General features: G+C 37.7%; 1 protein-coding gene across 1 annotated transcript in view; it reads left to right on the plus strand.

The window, feature by feature from the left end:
* The window catches only part of TRAK2 (trafficking kinesin protein 2), a 68,993-nt gene that overhangs the window by 25,571 nt on the left and 20,582 nt on the right, over positions 1 to 22,840 (plus strand). Inside the window, exons 3-7 of the mRNA XM_082630922.1 lie at positions 3,615 to 3,809; positions 19,062 to 19,138; positions 20,682 to 20,798; positions 21,789 to 21,998; positions 22,659 to 22,737. Coding sequence (XP_082487048.1) covers positions 3,615 to 3,809; positions 19,062 to 19,138; positions 20,682 to 20,798; positions 21,789 to 21,998; positions 22,659 to 22,737 — 678 coding nt within the window. The remainder of the gene's footprint in view (positions 1 to 3,614; positions 3,810 to 19,061; positions 19,139 to 20,681; positions 20,799 to 21,788; positions 21,999 to 22,658; positions 22,738 to 22,840) is intronic.

Genomic DNA, 22,840 nt, shown 5'->3' on the forward strand with positions numbered 1-22,840 from the left:
TTTATTTCACCATTTTTAAAAGGTGTTTTCACTGGTGCAGAATTCTAAGTTGACTTTTTTATACACTTTAATGACATTCCATTGTCATCTACCTTGCACTGCTTCTGATGAGATCATTTTTGTCTTTGTTCCCTCAAATGTAATGTGTCTTTTTTTCTCTCTCTGCTTTTAAGATTTTCTCTTTGGGTTTCTTTGTGTTTATCCTGCTTAGAGTCACTGAATTTCATTGAAATAGGGATTTATAGTTTTGATTAAATTTGGAAGATATTGACTGTTATTTCTTCAAATATCCTTGCTGCTCCCTCTTCTCTCCTCTTCAGTGACTCCAGTTGCATGTGTGTTAGGCTGATTGTTATTGTGATGCAAGTCACTGACACTCTGGTTTTTTTCCTAATCTTTTTTCATTTTAGTTTCCATTGCTGTGCCTTCAAGTCTACTGTTCTTTTCTTCTGGATAGTGTCTAATATGTTAATGTTATCCAGTGAATTTTTAAATTTAGATATTGTACTCTAGTTCTATTTGAATTTTATAAATATAGGAATACTTTCTGTTTCTCTTTTCATCAAATTCATGTTTTCCTTTTAAATCTTTGAGCATATTAATAATGGCTATTTCTAAATTGCTGTTTACTAATTTTATCATCTTTGTGTTTACTGGGCTTGTTTCTATTGGTTTATTTTCCAACTGATAATGGATTACAAATTGCTTATTCTTTGAATATCTAGTAATTTTTTATCAAATAGTGAATATTTTGAGTGTCATGTTGTCTGAATTTTCTTGTCTTATTTGAAAAACTGTTATTATTTTGGCAGGTCCTCAAGTTACTTGCTGATAATATGTTTTTTTTGTTTGTTTTTTTGCGGTACGCGGGCCTTTCACTGTTGTGGCCTCTCCCGTTGCGGAGCACCGGCTCCGGATCGCAGGCTCAGCGGCCATGGCTCACGGGCCCAGCTGCTCCGTGGCATGTGGGATCTTCCCGGACCGGGGCACAAACCCGTGTCCCCTGCATCGGCAGGCAGACTCTCAACCACTGCGCCACCAGGGAAGCCCAATATCAGTTCTTTTGAGGCTTGCTTTTAATCTTTGCTATATAAGTCTCTATATCACAAGACCATACTCTAATATGCTTTATTCTAGCATTAATTTAACCCTGCTACCAGTAGGCATGATACTTTTAGGATCTTTTGATTGCCCTTAACTGTTCATGATGTTTTTCTTCTCTGGCTACATGAAATTCAGGCCTTTCTTCGCTTTGTGTAGGAGAGTAACTAATAAAGATACGAAGATGTAGAGGAAAATATGAGTGTAATGAGGACAGACCACTTTTGAGGCCATATTCAAGGGAAACAAGAGGAGGCCTTGAACCTAAATGGAGGCAGTGTGGCTAGAAAGAAGTGAGCATAAGGAAGGGACATTTGGAGGATAAAAATATTAAGACTGGGCAATCAGGAAAGCAATAAATAGTACATTATCAAAAATATGGGGGCTTCCCTGGTGGCGCGGTGGTTGAGAATCTGCCTGCTAATGCAGGGGACACGGGTTTGAGCCCTGGTCTGGGAGGATCCCACATGCCGCGGAGCAACTAGGCCCGTGAGCCACAAGTACTGAGCCTGCGCATCTGGAGCCTGTGCTCCTCAACAAGAGAGGCCGCGATAGTGAGAGGCCCGCGCACCGCGATGAAGAGTGGCCCCCACTTGCCAGAACTAGAGAAAGCCCTCACACAGCAATGAAGACCCAACACAGTAAAAATAAATAAATTAATTAATAAACTCCTACCCCCAACATCTTTAAAAAAAACAAAAGAAAAAATAATATGGAAGCAAATAGGATTTGCTCCTAAGGATGTTATTTGAATCTACTAAACCTTGATTGTGTACTCACTTTTAAAATTATTTTTTTGAAGTAGGGAATTGGTAATCTTGAATTTTCACAGAATTTTATTATTGCTTATTAAAAGAAAATTTCTAGGGAATGGTTGTTCTTTTAATGAATGTTACTTTTTTCTTCATTTTCATTATACCCTTGAATGCCTAAGAGTCTGGTTTTAGCTCTGCATGTATTTTATAGTCAACTTCTCTTCCTGCAGATTTATAATGACAATCTGTATGTGATATATTTGTGGCAGGAAAAATTTGAATAGTCGCATAGAATTCATAGTAATATTATTTGGATGTATTTTCAGATCTCTTATTTAAGAGATCTGCTAAGGGTTGAGAGGAGCTTCTTTAGATCCATATTTAAGGTTTTAAATGTACCTCATCTCTGTGATTATATACCTCATCTTTGTGGTTATGAAGCCACTGCTTGTCCTTCTGGGTGAATAGGATTGTCTGATATTGTCAGTCTCCTTGTACTTGATTTGATTAATGTCAGCCTACTCATTGTTAAGATCAAGTAGTTGAAATTTACTCTTTTAAGGTATGTTTTCTTAAAATGAACTTTGTTGTTCTTTGCCAGAGTTAGAACATGTTTCTTTATGCCACCCCCAAAGGAAATACCAGATCTCTTTTAAAAATGAGAGGGTTGATATGACATCCTGTAGTTTCTCTATTTTAAGCTGTAGTATTTTAAGCATATTAAAAGAGATAACTTTTTTTTTTTTTTTGTAAACTGCTAAATTTGGGAGGTGTTAAATGATGGGCAGCATTTGGAACAAGAAGCCAGGAGCAAACACATGAAGGTGGAGAAGCCCAAGTGTGTTCAGAGAAGTATAAGCAGGGGGAGTTAGAGGTGTGCAAGTGAGCGAGTAGTGATGTGAAAGGTATTCAAGACTTTAAATGTATCACATCTTCAGTAAGTGTTAATTTTTTTTATATCTAGCTTCTGTGAGAATGTAGTAAAATGTAATTTTTCCAGATTTTGAAGAATCCTCCCACAGAGTTCAATTCTGTTATTAAAGAACATGTAATTTTATTCCTTTTGAACTCCTTTTCTTCTGGTTTTGTGTTGCCTTTTTTACGCGAAGCATATAAGTTATTTGAGATCAGATCTCTTGTACGAAGCACTAAATATATTGATAAGGAAGAAATAAGAAATTTCAAACTTTAAAAACATAGGTGTATTCCCTAAGCAATATATTTTTTGATAGGATACAATTAAAATTCATGGTAGTGGGCTTCCCTGGTGGCGCAGTGGTTGAGAGTCTGCCTGCCAATGCAGGGGACACGGGTTCGAGCCCTGGTCTGGGAAGATCCCACATGCCGCGGAACAACTGGGCCCGTGAGCCACAAGTACTGAGCCTGCGTGTCTGGAGCCTGTGCTCCGTGACAGTGAGAGGCCCACGCATCGCAATAAAGAGTGGCCCCCGCTTGCTGCAACAAGAAAAAGCCCTCGCACAGAAACAAAGACCCAACACAGCCAAAAATAAATAATAAATAAATAATTTTTTAAAAAAATCATGGTAGTATTTTTACTATAGAAGTTCTCATATTAAAGAAACCTAGAGAAAGGCCAACTGTAGTACCAGGATACAGTAATAAAAATCATCGGATACATGGTATTGGCTAATGTTTCTTTGGTTATCCTACTTTGACAAAACTAATTTCACCGATTTTTCCCTGTAGCCTAGAAAATTGAAATATATTGGATTCATTTACATGGAATCTCCTCTTTAGATGTGTGCTCCAAAGAAGATCTCCCTGAAGTCGAGCTGGTGGGCCTGCTAGAAGAACAGCTACCCCAGTATAAGCTAAGAGTAGACTCTCTCTTTCTATATGAAAATCAAGACTGGACTCAGTCCCCACGCCAGCAGCGACATGGATCTGATGCCCTCTCTCCAGTCCTTGCTGAAGAGACTTTCCGTTATATGAGTGAGTATTTTAGAGTTTGTCCATTGAACTAAAGATCATGAATATCTTGGTGTTGACTTTTAAAACATTTGACATCCCTAGCCATTGTTCAGTTTGTACCTACTTTAACTTGAGCTGATTTAACAACATGAAGAGATGATTCTAATTGTGTTATGTCTGAATGCAAAAAGTTTATCATTCTTAAGACTCTGAGTGTCCAGGGTTGCAAGCATACTCAGAGGTTTCCATTTCTCTCATCTTTTACTTGATAGTTTCCTCCAACTGTGGAGAAAAGGGAACTTAAAAAAAAAAAAGTAGTGAAAGTATTTAAAATTTAATATCCCTTTATATTTCACAGCATTTATTATCCTAATACTTTAATATCTTGAGCCATCAGCTTTTTGACTCTAATCTACCCTACTAAACTGACATAGTCATGGGAACTTGTCAAGTCATTAAGAAGCGGAGTTCTTGGATACATAAGTAGCTTTAATAATGCTGAGGAGAAATACGTGCACACTGTATAGTAATCTTCATCATTTACTTAAGGATTCGGAGAATATTTCAGTGAGAAAGTAAGCCAAATTTGTCCTGAAAATAAGTCTGTTTTACACCACACTCTTTAAAAATGACAAAATTAAATAGGACACTTTTTAAACTTTCAAGTATGGAGACCTTTTTTGCTTTTGACCTTATTCCAAAAATCTGCATTCAGGCTGAGCTTACTTTTTTAAAGTTCATTCACTATAAAGATGTTTTATGCATAGTAGCTGTTAGAATATATAATAATTCTATAAGTTCAATATTGATATATTTATAAAATTATTTTCATTTGAATTAGATATGAGATTGCATTAGGTCCTAGATATTTTCCCAGTGAGTGCTTCAGTGTTTTTAAAGATTCTAGCTGGAGAGTGATTGTTGTGAAATTCTCATTTTCATAGTAATCATTAACTTTTAATGGTGCTTTCCTATAACCAGATTACTTACTGCTCAGAAAAAGAATTGTAAACATTGTTTAAACTTGAATTAGGAACTCAAATAGAACTGTATTTCTGTCCTCAACAATTCTTCTAAGCAGCTGAATATTAAATTAAGGCCCTTAAGGTTTTCTTAACTTTATAGTTTGAGAAGTTATTTGCTTGAGATTTTCTAGAAAATGCTTTTTAAAAGGAACACTTTTTTATTTCCATTTCCCTTTGTTCCCTGAGTTTTTAGATTTGTGAGAAAATTTCAAACTGAAATGTCATCGGGATAAATTTAGTTTGTCATTATTCTGATAAAGCGGCATAGAAAGTGCCCCTTAGTTTACATGTTCTTTGTCCTATATGCTGCTGGAGGGGACAGTGAGGGAGACTAGCTAGAAAGATGTCTTAGATCATGATTTAATGGAGTTACTTTTAGGATGAATTTTAAATAAAAAGACTGGGAAATGAAAGGTAAACAGATTCTAAAATACTTGGTTTATAGGACTTTACATAAACAAACCATAGTGTTCAAGGGAGCAATTTAAAACTTGAGATTAATAGGATGTTACAAGATCCATACTTCCAAGATCTGGAATAGTGTCCTATTCCTTTCATCTAATGGTACTATTTTCACTTCAACAATTTGAAAACTAAACTACATATGATACACCTAATATCATGAAGCAAAGAAGCTAGGATCATCAACCGTTCACTGATACTTTATCTCTGTACTGTACTTCAGTTTCACTGTTATTTTAAAGGTATCAATTCCTTGGGTTAACAGTTCACTCAAATATAAATAAACTTCATTATGAATTTCTATCTTATGATTGTAAAAGATAAGTGATTTACTTTGTTTAGCAAATTGACCAAGATTTTAAAATCACGGGGACTTCTCTGGTGGCACAGTGGTTAAGACTCCTGCCAATGCAGGGGACAAGGGTTCGATCCCTGGTCCAGGAAGATCCCACATGCCACAGAGCAACTAAGCCCGTGCACCACAACTACTGAGCCCTCGTGCTGCAACTACTGAAGCCCGTGCACCTAGAGCCCGTGCTCTGCAACAAGAGAAGCCACCGCAATGAGAAGCCTGCACACCGCAACGAGGAGTAGCCCCAGCTCACCACAACTAGAGAAAGCCTGTGCACAGCAACGAAGATCCAACGCAGCCAAAAATAAATTTAAAAAAAATTTTTTAAAAAAACTTTAAAAAGCATGATACAAACCATTCTCTTACCCTTTTCCACAGTTTTCTAATCCCTTGAGATGTCAAGATTTGTGGTTTAGAATAGTTAACTACAGACCCTGGCAAGCCATCCTAGGGTTCAGCTCCCTGGTGCTGTTTCAGCCCCTTCTTGTCCTGACTTACCTCACATGCCAGTAGATACTCCTGCTCATTAAAATGAATTATAACAACTAATAAAAAGAGGCGGCACAGGCAGAGACACTTTCTCTCTTATATAACACAAAGAAACTGAAAGAGCTATAAGAAGAAAATAAAGAAATTTGGAAGGAAACATGGGCAAGGTTTTGGGATGGGAACCTATCTCACATGAATAAAAGGACACTGGTTGTTCTTTGAAGCCCCTACCAAACCAGAAAGAGATTGCTCTCAAGTGTTTTATTTTAAAAGTAAACAATGGGTGGGTCCAAAAAAGTAATTCCCTTCTAGTCCCTGCCTTACACACACAAAGTTTAAGATACTCAAAGAATGTTTTGCGTGCAGGGTTTTCTTAATTTTATTGAGAGAGAGCCCCACAGTGACATGGGGCAAGCAGTGCGATCAGATCACACTGTGACAGAAAGTACCATTTATTTGTTCGTGTGAAGGCTAAAAATAGAAACCTGATCTGCCCTTCAGGGCATTTTTTATTTGGGAGTAAGGGATCACCTGTACCACTTCCTAATGCATAACAAAAAGGGGGGTGGTTATATAAGTTGTAATTAAGGCATCATTAATTACAAGTACCAAGTGATATTATACGTAATTAATGATGTGTAATAATTACACATCATTAATTACATATAATATCACTTGGTACTTGCTAAAAACACAGATCCTTGTGCTACCATCCCGGATCTACTGATTCAGAAACTCTGGGGGTGGGACCTGTCTGTTTTAACAAGTCCTCCTGATGGTACTGGTGCACACTCAGATTTGAGAACCACTGATCTAAAGCTTTGTCACCAAAGCCATATGGCCATTTCACAGTGACATTAACTGGAGAATTTAAGGAATTAGGGAGGGTGTAGAATTTTGCAGAGGAATAGATTGTAGAAATTATTACTTCTGGTTGATAGTTATACTTTTCCTCAACTCTGCCCTTGAAAGTCATTAACCTTTACTGGCAAGAAAGGAAATACAACAGATAATGTTCAGGAAGCATTAACCATAAGTCAAGTTGTAGAGGTTAGCGGATTTATAATTCCTCGCAACCAGTTCCACAGAAGAATTAAGCCATATGCCCTAAGACATCTGTTGTAGAATGAATTACCTTATCACCTCTACATTATGTACTAGGTAGGTATTATTTGTCGGAGAATTGAGAACATTGTCACTCAAAGCATTATCTATGGGGCTTAATTCTCCCCTGGAACTCTGGTGAGAAAGGCTGTCCTAGACCGTGTATATCACCAGCCTCCCTTTTGTTCTGCCTCAGTTCTTTTGAAGGAAGTTTTTTGTATTGCAGAAATGTTCTCTGTATTATAGTAGCAAGAACCACTTCTTTGGGGTTAAAACCTCAAGACCTGTCTGTAGTTATCAGGAGCTATTCTAGCTTTTACTCTGCCATGTGAACTGTGTGTTTCATTTTTGTTTTTTGTTGTTTTGCTTTGGTTTTTGGTGTGGGAGGTCTGGAGAGTGATGAAAGATTAGAAGTCTTTTAAAAATTAGATAATTGTGGCGAAAACTCTAGACCTTGAAAAGGACATATGAGAGAACTATTCAAGAACCATCTCATATAAATAACAGGGATATCAAAATGGATTAACATTGGCATTTTCCATCTTGAAAACGATTGGGGGATGGTTGATGTGAAATTACGTGGATATAACAGAGTAAGAATTAGTGAAGTGCTTACATATATCTCCCCATGTTTTTTCAGGAATATTAAATTCTCCAAATATTAAACAAAAATGTTGAACATTAACTAACAACCTTCAGAAACCAAAAATGTTCTGTACAAATGTTTATTTTCTCCCTGATATATAATTTGTTCTTAGAGAGTTAGAAAGTTCATGTCTGGAAACAAGCAAGGAGCATTGGTAATTTCTGTACCATTTAACATATTTTATTTTAACCTCTGAGAACTGAAGGAAAAATAGTATTGGATAGAATTATAATAAAGTCAGCCTGCTTGGCCCTGAATTCTTGGTTATAGAACTACAGTGAAGAATTAGTCTATCGCTTTGGAAGCATTTAATCACAATACTTAAATGCCAAGAGAATACTTAGGAGCTTTGCCCTGAGTACTTTTGGAATCATCCCAAGCAGCCTATCTTTATCAGGAGTATTGTGTTAAAGAAGAGAAGGCAGAACTGATTAGGCTGCAGAGAGGAATCCTTTGTGTTCCTCTATGAATTGAGCAACTCGGTGCAGTTGAGGTGGCCCAGCCTTTGGGGCTTGGTGGTCTATAGACTGTTTCACTTAAAACATAAGAATTGGAGAATTCTGGTTGCATTATCCAACTTCTTTGCCGTAATAAATATCTAAGCATTTGAAAATTCATTTTTCCTTTTTGAAACCTCTTAACAAGAGCTGCTACTTTTTGATTGCAATGATAACATTTGTTCTTCATGGAAAATTAGCAAAAAACTGAACAGAAAACAACAGATCAACCATAACCCCTACTCAGAGATAACCACTATTAACATTTTGATTTATAGCCTTCCAGCCTCTCTTGTGTATAGACATGTACAGATATACTCACACGTTAAAAACAAAAATGGTACCTATGTTGTTTTATAACTTGTGTTCACAGATAAATACTCTAATATTTCATCAGATAAAAGCCTTTTGATCTTGGTGGGACTGTGGTAGAAACAGCAACATGGTGCAAAGAGCCCATTCCCGTCACTGAGCACGAGCAGACCCAAGTTTTTTCTTATGACCTTGTGAGACGGGAGTTGTTATCACCTCATTATTATTATATTGGCTTTGCCACTAATAGTTTGCTTTGCTGTCTTGGACATGTCACATAATTCCTCTTAGTCAAGGTTCCTCATATAAGAAAATGAGATCATTAAACTAGGTAACTTCTTAAGGTTCAGCTTTAAATTGTCAGACTATGACAGATGGTAAGCATTTATGGGAAATATATTTTAGTTTCTCCTCACTAAAACATATTTTATTCTAAACATTTCTTTTCTGTATTACTGTGTCCTTCATTTTCTATTCCCCTTTCATCATGTGTGACTGGTACCTCACAGCATTTTATTACATCCTTAGTTTACTGGTTTGACTTCAGATTAAATTTGCCACTTCATCTTCAACTCTTATCAGTCGTATAATATAAGCCATGTCATGTATTTTTTAAATTAGTTGTATAAAAACTGTTTTTAACTGGTCTCCAGGATTGCTGGTTCTTGCTTTGAGTGTTAACCCTGGATCAGTAGTTTTCATCCCTAGCTTCAAATCAGAACATCTGGCATATTTTATATACTACCTGTGCCCTGGACTTCCTCCAAATGAATTAAATTAGAATCTGGAGTTGAGACCCACTGCCCTGCATTACATTTGTTTTTGCAACCATTGGCTAGTTTTCTGTAGCTTAGGGTGTAGATATATTGACTTGATTTTTTTCCCGTGTATTATTGAGACAAGCAGTAGAAGAGACCACACACTGTTAGTATCTGCCTTAATTTTTAATCCTTTGTTCCTGCTATGCTACCAAGTTAAATTGGGAAGATTCCTGGCCCCAAAGCCTATTTCCCTTATCCCTGGGGTTAAATTATAGATTAATTTATACTTATAAGTAAAAATTCTCTACTTGTAGATAAAAATTCTTTTGGAGTAAAAATGTTTCTTTCTAGTGTTTTTGTTTTTTGTTGTTGTTGTTTTTAGTTTTCTTATTTTCAATTTAAAACTTTTTCAGCTATCTCCTAACACTATCAACCCAGCACTTTGTTTTACTTTTAACTAGAAGTAAGACTATCATTAATAATTAAGCTCTGGGTAATTCCCAGTTTCATATTTTTTAATTTTAATTTTTTTATATTTATTATTATTTTTTTTTTGGTTGCGCCGGGTCTTAGTTGCAGCAGGCAGGCTCCTTAGTTGCGGCTCATGGGCTCCTTAGTTATGTCACATGTGCTCCTTAGTTGCGGCCAGCGGGCTCCTTAGTTGCGCATGCACATGGGATCTAGTTCCCTGACCAGGGATCGAACCTGCGTCCCCTGCATTGGAAGGCAGATTCTTAACCACTGCACCACCAGGCAAGTCCCAATTCCCAGTTTCATTTTCAGCAGTGGTGCTAAGAAGAAAAATTAAAAGCTCAGATTAAAGTAAAACCTATCTAATGGTGTCTTTTGAGCAACCTTAAGTGTTAAGATGGGACTAAAAAAGTATAGATGACTTAAATCATAGTTTCTGCTGCCAACTCAGTGCATTATTTACAGAGAATTTTAAATCAGGGCTGTTTCATACATACCAGTTGTGTTTATAGCTGTAAATAGTTATATGATACTTAGCAGTTTACTAAATACTATTTAGTAGATTATCATATTTGAACCTCCTAATGACCTTGTGAGAGGTTATCAGCTTCATATTATAAATGTGGAATCTGAACCTCAGAAGGGGTAAGTGACTTGTTCAAGCTCACTCAAATATGTGAATTCAGCTTTTCTGCTTCAAACCTCTGATTTTTCACACTTCAAGGCAAACTAATTTTAAAATCAGTCTAAGTCAAACACAAGTCTGTTTCATGTAATGCACTCCAAAGTCAAAAGACCCCTCTTTTATTATGCATCATTACCTTAAAAAGGTATTGCTTATTGTGATTGTGGAATCATTAGGATCATATCTGTTCTTTTCTTTGGAGCTAAATTAGTCAAGTGCAGTTCCTGAATTTATGGAGTGCCAGAAATAATGGGTTTGAGTTTTGCAAGGAATACTATAGTATACAGTTTAGTTTATAGCAAAGGCCTACATATGATGAAGCTTATCATAAAGAAAAAGGATTTTTAATTAAGCTAAAAAGTGTTATGGACTTCAAGATGGCGGAAGAGTAAGACGCGGAGATCACCTTCCTCCCCACGGATACACCAGAAATACAGCTACACGTGGAACAACTCCTACAGAACACCTACTGAACTCTGGCAGAAGACCCCAGACCTCCCAAAAGGCAAGAAACTCCCCACATACCTGGGTAGGGCAAAGCGGAGAGATCCTTACACAGAGGATCGGTGCCGAGCGGCACTCACCAGCCCGAGAGGCTTGTCTGCTCGCCCGCCGGGGCAGTCGGCACTGGGAGCTGAGGCGCGGGCTTCGGTCAGAGCGCAGGGAGAGGACTGGGGCAGGCGGCGAGAACTCAGCCTGAAGGGGGCTAATGTGCCATAGCTAGCCGGGAGGGAGTCCGGGAAAACTCTGGAGCTGCCGAAGAGGCAAGAGACTTTTTCTTCCCTCTTGGTTTCCTGGTGCGCGAGGAGAGGGGATTAAGAGCGCTGCTTAAAGGGGCTCCACAGACGGGCGCGAGTCGCGACTGAAAGCGCGGAGCCCAGTGACAGGCGTGGGACGCTGGGGCTGCTGCTGCCGCCGCCAAGAAGCCTGTGTGCGAGCGCAGGTCACTGCCCACACCGCCCTTCCGGGAGCCTGTGCAGCCCGCCACTGCCGGGGTCCCGGGATCCAGGGGCGGCTTCCCTGGGAGAACGCACGGCGCGCCTCGGGCTGGTGCAACGTCACGCCGACCTCTGCCGCTGCAGGCCCGCCCCGCACTCCGTGCCCCTCCCTCCCTCCCGGCCTGAGTGAGCCAGAGTCCCCGAAGAGGCTGCTCCTTTAACCCTGTCCTATCTGAGCGAAGAACAGACGCCCTCCGGCGACCTACACGCAGAGGCGGGGCCAAATCCAAAGCTGAGACCCAGGAGCTGTGAGAACAAAGAAGAGAAAGGGAAACCTCTCCCAGCAGCCTCAGAAGCAGCGGATTAAAGCTCCACAATCAACTTGATGTACCCTGCATCTGTGGAATACATGAATAGACAACACATCATCCCAAATTGAGGAGTCCGGAGTCAGTGCTGTGCCTCTGAGGTGGGAGAGCCAACTTCAGGACACTGGTCCACAAGAGACCTCCCAGCTCCACATAATATCAAACGGCGAAAATCTTCCAGAGATCTCCATCTCAACACCAGCACCCAGCTTCACTCAACGACCAGCAAGCTACAGTGCTGGACACCCTAAGCCAAACAACTAGCAAGACAGGAACACAACGCCACCCATTAGCAGAGAGGTGGCCTAAAATCATAAAAAGTCCACAGACACCCCAAAACACACCACCAGACGTGGACCTGCCCACCAGAAAGACAAGATCGAGCCTCATCCACCAGAACACAGGCACTAGTCCACTCTACCAGGAAGCCTACACATCCCACTAAACCAACCTTAGCCACTGGGGACAGACACCAAAAACAACAGGAACTACGAACCTGCAGCCTGCAAAAAGGAGACCCCAAACACAGTAACATAAGCAAAATGAGAAGACAGAAAAACACACAGCAGGAGAAGGAGCAAGATAAAAACCCACCAGACCTAACAAATGAAGAGGTAATAGGCACTCTACCTGAAAAAGAATTCAGAATAATGATGGAAAAGATGATCCAAGATTCTATTTCCCAGATCCAAAATCTTGGAAATAGAATAGACAAAATGCAAGAAACAGTTAACAAGGACCTAGAAGAACTAAAGATGAATCAAGCATCGATTAAAAACACAATACATGAAATAAAAAATACTCTAGACGGGATCAATAGCAGAATAACTGAGGCAGAAGAACGGATAAGTGAGGTGGAAGATAAAATAGTGGAAATAACTGCTGCAGAGCAAAATAAAGAAAAAAGAATGAAAAGAACAGAGGACAGTCTCAGAGACCTCTGGGACAACATTAAACGCACCAACATTCGAATTATAGGGGTTCCAGAAGAAGAAGAGAAAAAGAAAGGGACTGAGAAAATATTTGAAGAGATTATAGTTGAAAACTTCCCTAATATGGGAAAGGAAATAGTTAATCAAGTCCAGGAGGCACAGAGAGTCCCATACAGAATAAATCCAAGGAGAAATACGCCAAGACACATATTAATCAAACTGTCAAAAATTAAACACAAAGAAATCATATTAAAAGCAGCAAGGCAAAAACAACAAATAACACACAAGGGAATCCCCATCAGGATAACAGCTGATCTCTCAGCAGAAACTCTACAAGCCAGAAGGGAGTGGCAGGACATAATTAAAGTGATGAAGGAGAAAAACCTGCAACCAAGATTACTCTACCCAGCAAGGATCTCATTCAGATTTGATGGAGAAATTAAAACCTTTACAGACAAGCAAAAGCTGAGAGAGTTCAGCACCACCAAACCAGCTTTACAACAAATGCTAAAGGAACTTCTCTAGGCAAGAAACACAACAGAAGGAAAAGACCTACAATAACGAACCCAAAACAATTAAGAAAATGGGAATAGGAACATACATATCGATAATTACCTTAAATGTAAATGGACTAAATGCTCCCACCAAAAGACACAGAGTGGCTGAATGGATACAAAAACAAGACCCATATATATGCTGTCTACAAGAGACCCACTTCAGACCTAGAGACACATACACACTGAAAGTAAGGGGATGGAAAAAGATATTCCATGCAAATGGAAACCAAAAGAAAGCTGGAGTAGCAATTCTCATATCAGACAAAATAGACTTTAAAATAAAGACTACTAGAAGAGATAAAGAAGGACACTACATAATGATCAAGGGATCGATCCAAGAAGAAGATATAACAATTGTAAATATTTATGCACCCAACATAGGAGCACCTCAATACATAAGGCAAATACTAACAGCCATAAAAGGAGAAATCGACAGTAACACACTCATAGTAGGGGACTTTAACACCCCACTTTCACCAATGGACAGATCATCCAAAATGAAAATAAATAAGGAAACACAAGCTTTAAATGATACATTAAACAAGATGGACTTAATTGATATTTATAGGACATTCCATCCAAAAACAACAGAATACACATTTTTCTCAAGTGCTCATGGAACATTCTCCAGGATAGATCATATCTTGGGTCACAAATCAAGCCTTGGTAAATTTAAGAAAATTGAAATTGTATCAAGTATCTTTTCCGACCACAATGCTATGAGACTAGATATCAATTACAGGAAAAGAGCTGTAAAAAATACAAACACATGGAGGCTAAACAATACACTACTTAATAACGAAGTGATCACTGAAGAAATCAAAGAGGAAATTAAAAAATACCTAGAAACAAATGACAATGGAGACACGACGACCCAAAACCTATGGGATGCAGCAAAAGCAGTTCTAAGAGGGAAGTTTATAGCAATACAATCCCACCTTAAGAAACAGGAAACATCTCGAATAAACAACCTAACCTTGCACCTAAAGCAATTAGAGAAAGAAGAACAAAAACATCCCAAAGTTAGCAGAAGGAAAGAAATCATAAAAATCAGATCAGAAATAAATGAAAAAGAAATGAAGGAAACGATAGCAAAGATCAATAAAACTAAAAGCTGGTTCTTTGAGAAGATAAACAAAATTGATAAACCATTAGCCAGACTCATCAAGAAAAAAAGGGAGAAGACTCAAATCAATAGAATTAGAAATGAAAAAGGAGAAGTAACAACTGACACTGCAGAAATACAAAAGATCATAAGAGATTACTATAAGCAACTCTATGCCAATAAAATGGACAACCTGGAAGAAATGGACAAATTCTTAGAAATGCACAACCTGCCAAGACTGAATCAGGAAGAAATAGAAAATATGAACAGACCAATCACAAGCACTGAAATTGAAACTGTGATAAAAAATCTTCCAACAAACAAAAGCCCAGGACCAGATGGCTTCACAGGCGAATTCTATCAAGCATTTAGAGAAGAGCTAACACCCATCCTTCTGAAACTCTTCCAAAATATAGCAGAGGGAGGAACACTCCCAAATTCATTCTACGAGGCCACCATCACCTTGATACCAAAACCAGACAAGGATGTCACAAAGAAAGAAAACTACAGGCCAATATCACTGATGAACATAGATGCAAAAATCCTCAACAAAATACTAGCAAACAGAATCCAACAGCACATTAAAAGGATCATACACCATGATCAAGTGGGGTTTATTCCAGGAATGCAAGGATTCTTCAATATACGCAAATCAATCAACGTGATACACCATATTAACAAATTGAAGGAGAAAAACCATATGATCATCTCAATAGATGCAGAGAAAGCTTTCGACAAAATTCAACACCCATTTATGATAAAAACCCTGCAGAAAGTAGGCATAGAGGGAACTTTCCTCAACATAATAAAGGCCATATATGACAAACCCACAGCCAGCATCGTCCTCAATGGTGAAAAACTGAAACCATTTCCACTAAGATCAGGAACAAGACAAGGTTGCCCACTCTCACCACTCTTATTCAACCTAGTTTTGGAAGTTTTAGCCACAGCAATCAGAGAAGAAAAGGAAATAAAAGGAATCCAAATTGGAAAAGAAGAAGTAAAGCTGTCACTATTTGCAGATGACATGATACTATACATAGAGAATCCTAAAGATGCTTCCAGAAAACTACTAGAGTTAATCAATGAATTTGGTAAAGTTGCAGGATACAAAATTAATGCACAGAAATCTCTGGCATTCCTATATACTGATGATGAAAAATCTGAAAGTGAAATCAAGGAAACACTCCCATTTACCATTGCAACAAAAAGAATAAAATATCTAGGAATAAACCTACCTAAGGAGACAAAAGACCTGTATGCAGAAAATTATAAGACACTGATGAAAGAAATTAAAGATGATACAAATAGATGGAGAGATGTACCATGTTCTTGGATTGGAAGAATCAACATTGTGAAAATGACTCTACTACCCAAAGCAATCTACAGGTTCAATGCAATCCCTATCAAACTACCACTGGCATTTTTCACAGAACTAGAACAAAAACTTTCACAATTTGTATGGAAACACAAAAGACCCCGAATAGCCAAAGCAATCTTGAGAACGAAAAATGGAGCTGGAGGAATCAGGCTCCCTGACTTCAGACTATACTACAAAGCTACAGTAATCAAGACAGTATGGTACTGGCACAAAAACAGAAAGATAGATCAATGGAACAGGATAGAAAGCCCAGAGTTAAACCCACGGACATATGGTCACCTTATCTTTGATAAAGGAGGCAGGAATGTACAGTGGAGAAAGGACAGTCTCTTCAATAAGTGGTGCTGGGAAAACTGGATAGGGACATGTAAAAGTATGAGATTAGATCACTCCCTAACACCATACACAAAAATAAGCTCAAAATGGATTAGAGACCTAAATGTAAGGCCAGACACTATCAAACTCTTAGAGGAAAACATAGGCAGAACACTCTATGACATAAATCACAGCAAGATCCTTTTTGACCCACCTCCTAGAGAAATGGCAATAAAGACAAAAATAAACACATGGGACCTAATGAAACTTAAAAGCTTTTGCACAGCAAAGGAAACCATAAACAAGACCAAAAGACAACCCTCAGAATGGGAGAAAATATTTGCAAATGAAGCAACTGACAAAGGATTAATCTCCAAAATTTATAAGCAGCTCATGCAGCTCAATAACAAAAAAACAAACAACCCAATCCAAAAATGGGCAGAAGACCTAAATAGACATTTCTCCACAGAAGATATACAGACTGCCAACAAACACATGAAAGGATGCTCAACATCTTTACTCATTAGAGAAATGCAAATCAAAACTACCATGAGATATCATCTCACACCAGTCAGAATGGCCATCATCAAAAACTCTAGAAACAATAAATGCTGGAGAGGGTGTGGAAAAAAGGGAACCCTCTTGCACTGCTGGTGGGAATGTGAATTGGTACAGCCGCTATGGAGAACGGTATGGAGGTTCCTTAAAAAACTACAAATAGAACTACCATATGACCCAGCAATCCCACTACTGGGCATATACCCTGAGGAAACCATAATTCAAAAAGAGACATGTACCAAAATGTTCATAGCAGCCCTATTTACAATAGCCCGGAGATGGAAACAACCTAAGTGTCCATCATCGGATGAATGGATAAAGAAGATGTGGCACATATATACAATGGAATATTACTCAGCCATAAAAAGAAATGAAATTGAGCTATTTGTAATGAGGTGGATAGACCTAGAGTCTGTCATACAGAGTGAAGTAAGTCAGAAAGAGAAAGACAAATACTGTATGCTAACACATATATATGGAATTTAAGAAAAAAAAATGTCATGAAGAACATAGGGGTAAGACAGGAATAAAGACACAGACCTACTAGAGAATGGAGTTGAGGATATGGGGAGGGGGAAGGGTAAGCTGTGACAAAGTGAAAGAAGGGCATGGACATATATACACTACCAAACGTGAGGTAGATAGCTAGTGGGAAGCAGCCGCATAGCACAGGGAGATCAGCTCGATACTTTGTGACTGCCTGGAGGGGTGGGATAGGGATGGTGGGAGGGAGACGCAAAAGGGAGGGGATATGGAAACATATGTATATGTATAACTGATTAAATTTGTTATAAAGCAAAAAAATAAAAAAAAAATAAAAAAAAATAAAAAAAAAAAGCAAGGGCATGGTAAATAAAAAACAGGATAATGGTTACTTCTGAGAGGAGAAGGAAGGAGTACCCAAGAGAATTCAAAAATCATGATGTTTATCTTTCAACATTTGGGTACAAAGGTGTTTGTTTTATCATCATTCTTTATACCATACTCAGACTTCTATAAACATTCTGTTTTAAGTACTCAATGTTAATTAAGAAAAAATGAAATAAATGCAGTAGAATATTAAAAAAAAAAAAAAAGAAATGATGTTAATAAAAATGAATGATAATATTGCTAACATTTATGAGGACAATTTTACATGCCAGACATTGTTCTAAAAGCTTTACATTTAACAACTCAATATTTTTTACAAAAACCTTAAGAGAACAATTTCCATTTAACAATGGAAAAACTAAGAGAGGGAAGTTTAAGTGAACTGCCTGGCCTAACATAGTAAGTAAGTAGTGGAGCTCAAATTCAAACCCATGCAATCTGGCTTCAGAAACCGGATTCTCAACTACTGTGTATCAGAAATTAAAAAAAAAAACAGTGAGTAAAATTCAAATAAGTACTAGTAGATATAAAAATAATAAAAAAGAAAAAAAAAAAAAGAAAAAAAAATAAAAATAAAAAATAAAAAGTGTTATGGTTCATAATAGAATTACAAGAAGTCCTACAAGTCCTATTCCTTGTTTATTGATATTAGCTCACATGACAGGTGATCATAGATGTTCAAGGTAATCACAACAGAATTCTAATTAAATTCCTTTATACATAACTCCTCATGAACTCGCCCCTCAATAACTTTAATTTAGATTAGGATGTAAAACAATTGGTGATTCAATTCATTCTCCAGTCCCACATTCTCTAGTGTGGGTGAACCAAAGTTCCAATCTTTTTTTTTTTTAATTTATTTATTTATTTATTTATTTTTGGCTGCACTGGGTCTTCGATGCTGCACATGGGCTTCCTCTAGTTGTGGCGAGCGGGGGCTACTCTTCATTGTGGTACACAGGCTTCTCACTGCGGTGGCTTCTCTTGTTGCAGAGAATGGGCTCTAGGTGCACCGGCTTTAGTAGTTGTGGCGCATGGGCTTAGTTGCTCTGCGGCATGTGGGATCTTCCTGGACCAGAGCTCGAACCCATGTCCCCTGCATTGGCAGGTGGATTCTTAACCACTGCATTACCAGGGAAGTCCCCAAAGTTCCAGTCTTACCAAGGGAAGAGGAGACAGTCAGGAGGTAGCTGCCTTGTGTTAATTTGATACTTTCTTAATTTATTGTATGATGTACATTTTGTTTATAGTAATTGGTCTATTTCCTGAGCGTCTAACACACGAAATACTTCTTTCCCTCTTCTTTTTTCACCTAATTTTTATTCTGAATGGCTTTTTGTAAAAGCCCGGGTTGTTTGTTGTGTTGTTATCTTTCAATGCTTATGACTGTTTAAAACTTTGTGTTATTTCTATATCCTATAAACTGTTGTTTTTAACTATCTTAGTTCTAGGCACAGACAGGGTGGAGCAGATGACCAAAACTTACAATGACATCGACATGGTTACACATCTCCTGGCAGAGGTAGGAATATGTCTTTCTTTTCCTCCAGTACAAAAAACGAAAACTTGAAGATCATTTAGAATCTATCAAATTTGCATATCAATGAAAAATGATGTCTTTGCTCTAGGTTGTTCTGTATAAGGTTGTTACAGATAGAACAACTGGCATACCAACTGGCATTCCAAAGAAGAATGGCTTCTGAAGTTTATTGTTTTGAAATTGTAGAGGGCTTAATTTTTTGTTGTTGTGTTATAATAGTGCTGGCTGGCTTCTCTGTCCCAGAAAAGCAATCTTTTAAAAAAATTTTTTTAAGTAAATCCTTGGTGTCACTCACCCTGAAAACAGAGCTGCCCATTCAAGAAGCAGCTCCATTGCAAATCAACACCAATAGTTTGAAGCATCTTCCCTTTTCTACTTTTATTCAGGCTATTATTTGAGCTCACTTTGTCCATGACATTTTTAGTATGTATAGTATATCTCTTCGAAGTGGCAGTCTTAAGAGGTCTCTCCCTATGCTTCAATTTCAGTTGATCTGATGGAAATTTCTGTCTTTCTCTTTGAAGTACCCTTCTCCCCATATGCCCCCCTAACCCCCAGCAGCGCCCCAGAATGATTGTGTGTATGCCACTTAGCCTATGTTGAAAGTGAGGTAAGTGGGCCTTGAAAATTTGGAGATAATCCATCCACCTGTTTTCATGTTGCTGTGGACCAAAAAAATAGAAGCATAATTTTATTTACAGTGATTAATGTAAGTGGAACCCATTCTCATATACTATAAGGCACTCAGATGTATATTGATAGTTTTCCACCTTACAGAATACAGTCCTCACCACCACCATGTCGAGGATTCCTATGCCTTGCTAAGTATCACCATCTACCCAGAAAGAGTAACTCTTGCCTTGCTTGACTTTTCTTTAGGCTTCCCTGCATCATTACCACCAATTTCTTCACACTTCCTTCTTTTCTACACTCTAAGAAGAGTCCTATAGCCTCAAAATGTCCAGTCTATTATATCCCCTATTTTATTTCACATCACGATTCTTATACCAGTTGACAATAGGGCTCTTGATTATGCTTTCCTCTAAGCCTCTGGCTTTGAATGCATATAAGCTTTGCCCTAATTGGAACTGTATTCAACATGCCTACTGTATCATTACCATGCTTAATAGACAAATGCATTCAACAAATATTTATTTGGCTTTTACTGTGTGTCAGGCCCTGTCCCCATTTTTAAAGACTGTATTGATTTTGTAAGTCCCTAAAGTCATAAGTTGAAAGGTTGGGTTGCTGGATCCTAATTAATGGAGTGATCAATAAATCTCACTTGATATCAAGAAATGCCCTCTTGCATTTATAACTATGGTGGTCATCCATTTGACTAATGTATATTAAACACCATTTGTGTGTCAGGCCCTGTATTCATTTGTAATATCTGGGCATTAAAATGGATCTTGATGCTTTCTAGGACATTGCTTTTGAGTTTAGCAAAAATGACTGCAGAATTTTAAACTACCACTTAATTTTGTTTGTACTCAAAGAAGAGATGTGTTTGGTATTTTAACAGAGGGATCGTGATCTGGAGCTAGCTGCTCGAATTGGACAAGCTCTCTTGAAGCGGAACCATGCCTTGTCTGAGCACAATGAAGCCCTCGAGGAGCAGCTGGGACAAGCCTTTGATCAAGTAAGTCTTGGATCAAGTATTTGCAGCATGAAGCAACTAGGTCTTGGGAAATGGAGAATTTATTTTCCTGGGTGTCCCTGAAGTGATGACACTAGTATCCATTAAACTCACCAGTAGAGAAATGAAGTGTTATTGTACAGAGGAGTACTCATGTGACTCTACCTTAGTCAATATAAAAGCTTGTGTTCAGTACCTACAGTACTTGTGGCATCCTGCTTAGATTTTAACACTTTATCCTTACTCCTTTCTGTAGACTTTTTGTGTGATCTTATCTTAAATTTATTTTTTTAAATGTACCCCCAAATAATAGATACCCAAAGGAAGTATCTTTTCAGAAACCCAAACAAAAGGAGAAAAGAAAAGGAAAAGAAATTTTTGAAAATATATTCATCCCATAACAATAAATATTTGTAGTGAGAACTGATTTATTATTAATTTGAATGGTTACATTTTAAATCTTCTATAATTTGTTATCTGGTTTCATTTATATTTTATAAATCATCATGTTTAATAACATTCAAGCCTTTGTGTTAAAAGTACTTATTCCCTAGAACTAAAGTTGGGAAGTCATGTATAGTTATGCAGCTTAAAAATACAAACCTTTAGGATGAGAATTTGAAGTAAGGTTCTATTCTGATACTTTGAAGTTTCTTCCATTTTGTTTTGTTTTGAACTGTGAATGTATCATCTTATGTGAAATTTTCCTCTTATATTCCCATTATATAGAATATGGAAATTGGCTTTTCTTTTCACCTAGTATAGAAAAAGCTGTATATGTTGAGTTAATGCTCTAAAATTATAGCTTAGGAAGTATCTGAGGTTTGTTACTCTCTTTGTAGCCCTTGTTACTTTAGTCAGTAAAACCTAACAGCTGATTTTATGACTTTGTTGTATGGTGAGAAACAATTGCTCCATGAATTAGAAGCTATATTACTTGTAAATAATGCAAAATAAAGACCATCTTTTAAATGAAACCCTTTTGATGTACAGGTTAATCAACTGCAGCATGAGCTGTCCAAGAAAGATGAGTTACTTCGAATTGTCTCCATTGCTTCTGAAGAGAGTGAAACTGATTCCAGCTGCTCTACACCTCTTCGCTTCAATGAGTCCTTTAGCTTATCTCAAGGTTTGCTGCAGTTGGACATGCTGCAAGAAAAGCTCAAGGAACTGGAAGAAGAGAATATGGTTCTTCGATCCAAGGTACAGTCAACTTAATTCTCACTCTCCTTTACCTTAAAGGCTATAAGGTTTAGGTCCAGGTAGTATTGAGGTGAAATATGGCATAACTAAGGATTTGCTATTGACATTCCAGTTGGGGGGGGGGGTGACAGCCAAGGCACAGGTGCTTGCCCTCCATTGTTACTTAGATACCACTGAAAAGTGGATAATAGCAAGCTGACAGGTGGAATAGAGAAAGGCACAGCATAGAATATATAGCTTGTGGAGTTTACACAAATAACTAAATAATTACAACTAAGTTAAGAACTATATTGGAAAACTACAGTGTTTCATGAGCTTATATAATGGGGGGTTGGGGAATGGATCAAAGAAGTCCTACTTAAACATGTGACATTCTAGCTGAGGCTAAGGGTTAGTCTATCAGAGATATATGTAATGGAGGGGAGGGGTTGGGGTGGGGATGAGTAGACATGTGCAAAGGCCCTGAGAGGAATAAGGGGGAGATGTTTGTCATGTCCTTTTCCATGGTCTTTATTTTATGATAGATAAAGCTTTATGAGTTTTTGTTTTCCTTTGTAAGTGATGAACTTTTATCTTTAAATAAGTAGTAAAGATTTTTTTAGTTAATACTATAAAATCATTAAAAGATATTATCACATACTGATTTTTTTTTTCTTGAAGGCTTGTCACATAAAGACAGAAACGATTACCTATGAGGAGAAGGAACAACAGCTTGTCAGTGATTGTGTTAAAGAACTTCGTAAGTGTTAATGTATTCTGTTTTATAGCCTTTGGGCAGTTCTTTGGTAGGATATCACTAACTCAGAAATTAGGTCTATGGTTTCAATAGAAGCATCTCAAGA

Source organism: Mesoplodon mirus (genome assembly GCF_964341445.2).
Source record: "Mesoplodon mirus genome assembly, chromosome: 8".
In the NCBI taxonomy this organism is placed as follows: Eukaryota; Metazoa; Chordata; class Mammalia; order Artiodactyla; family Ziphiidae; genus Mesoplodon; species Mesoplodon mirus.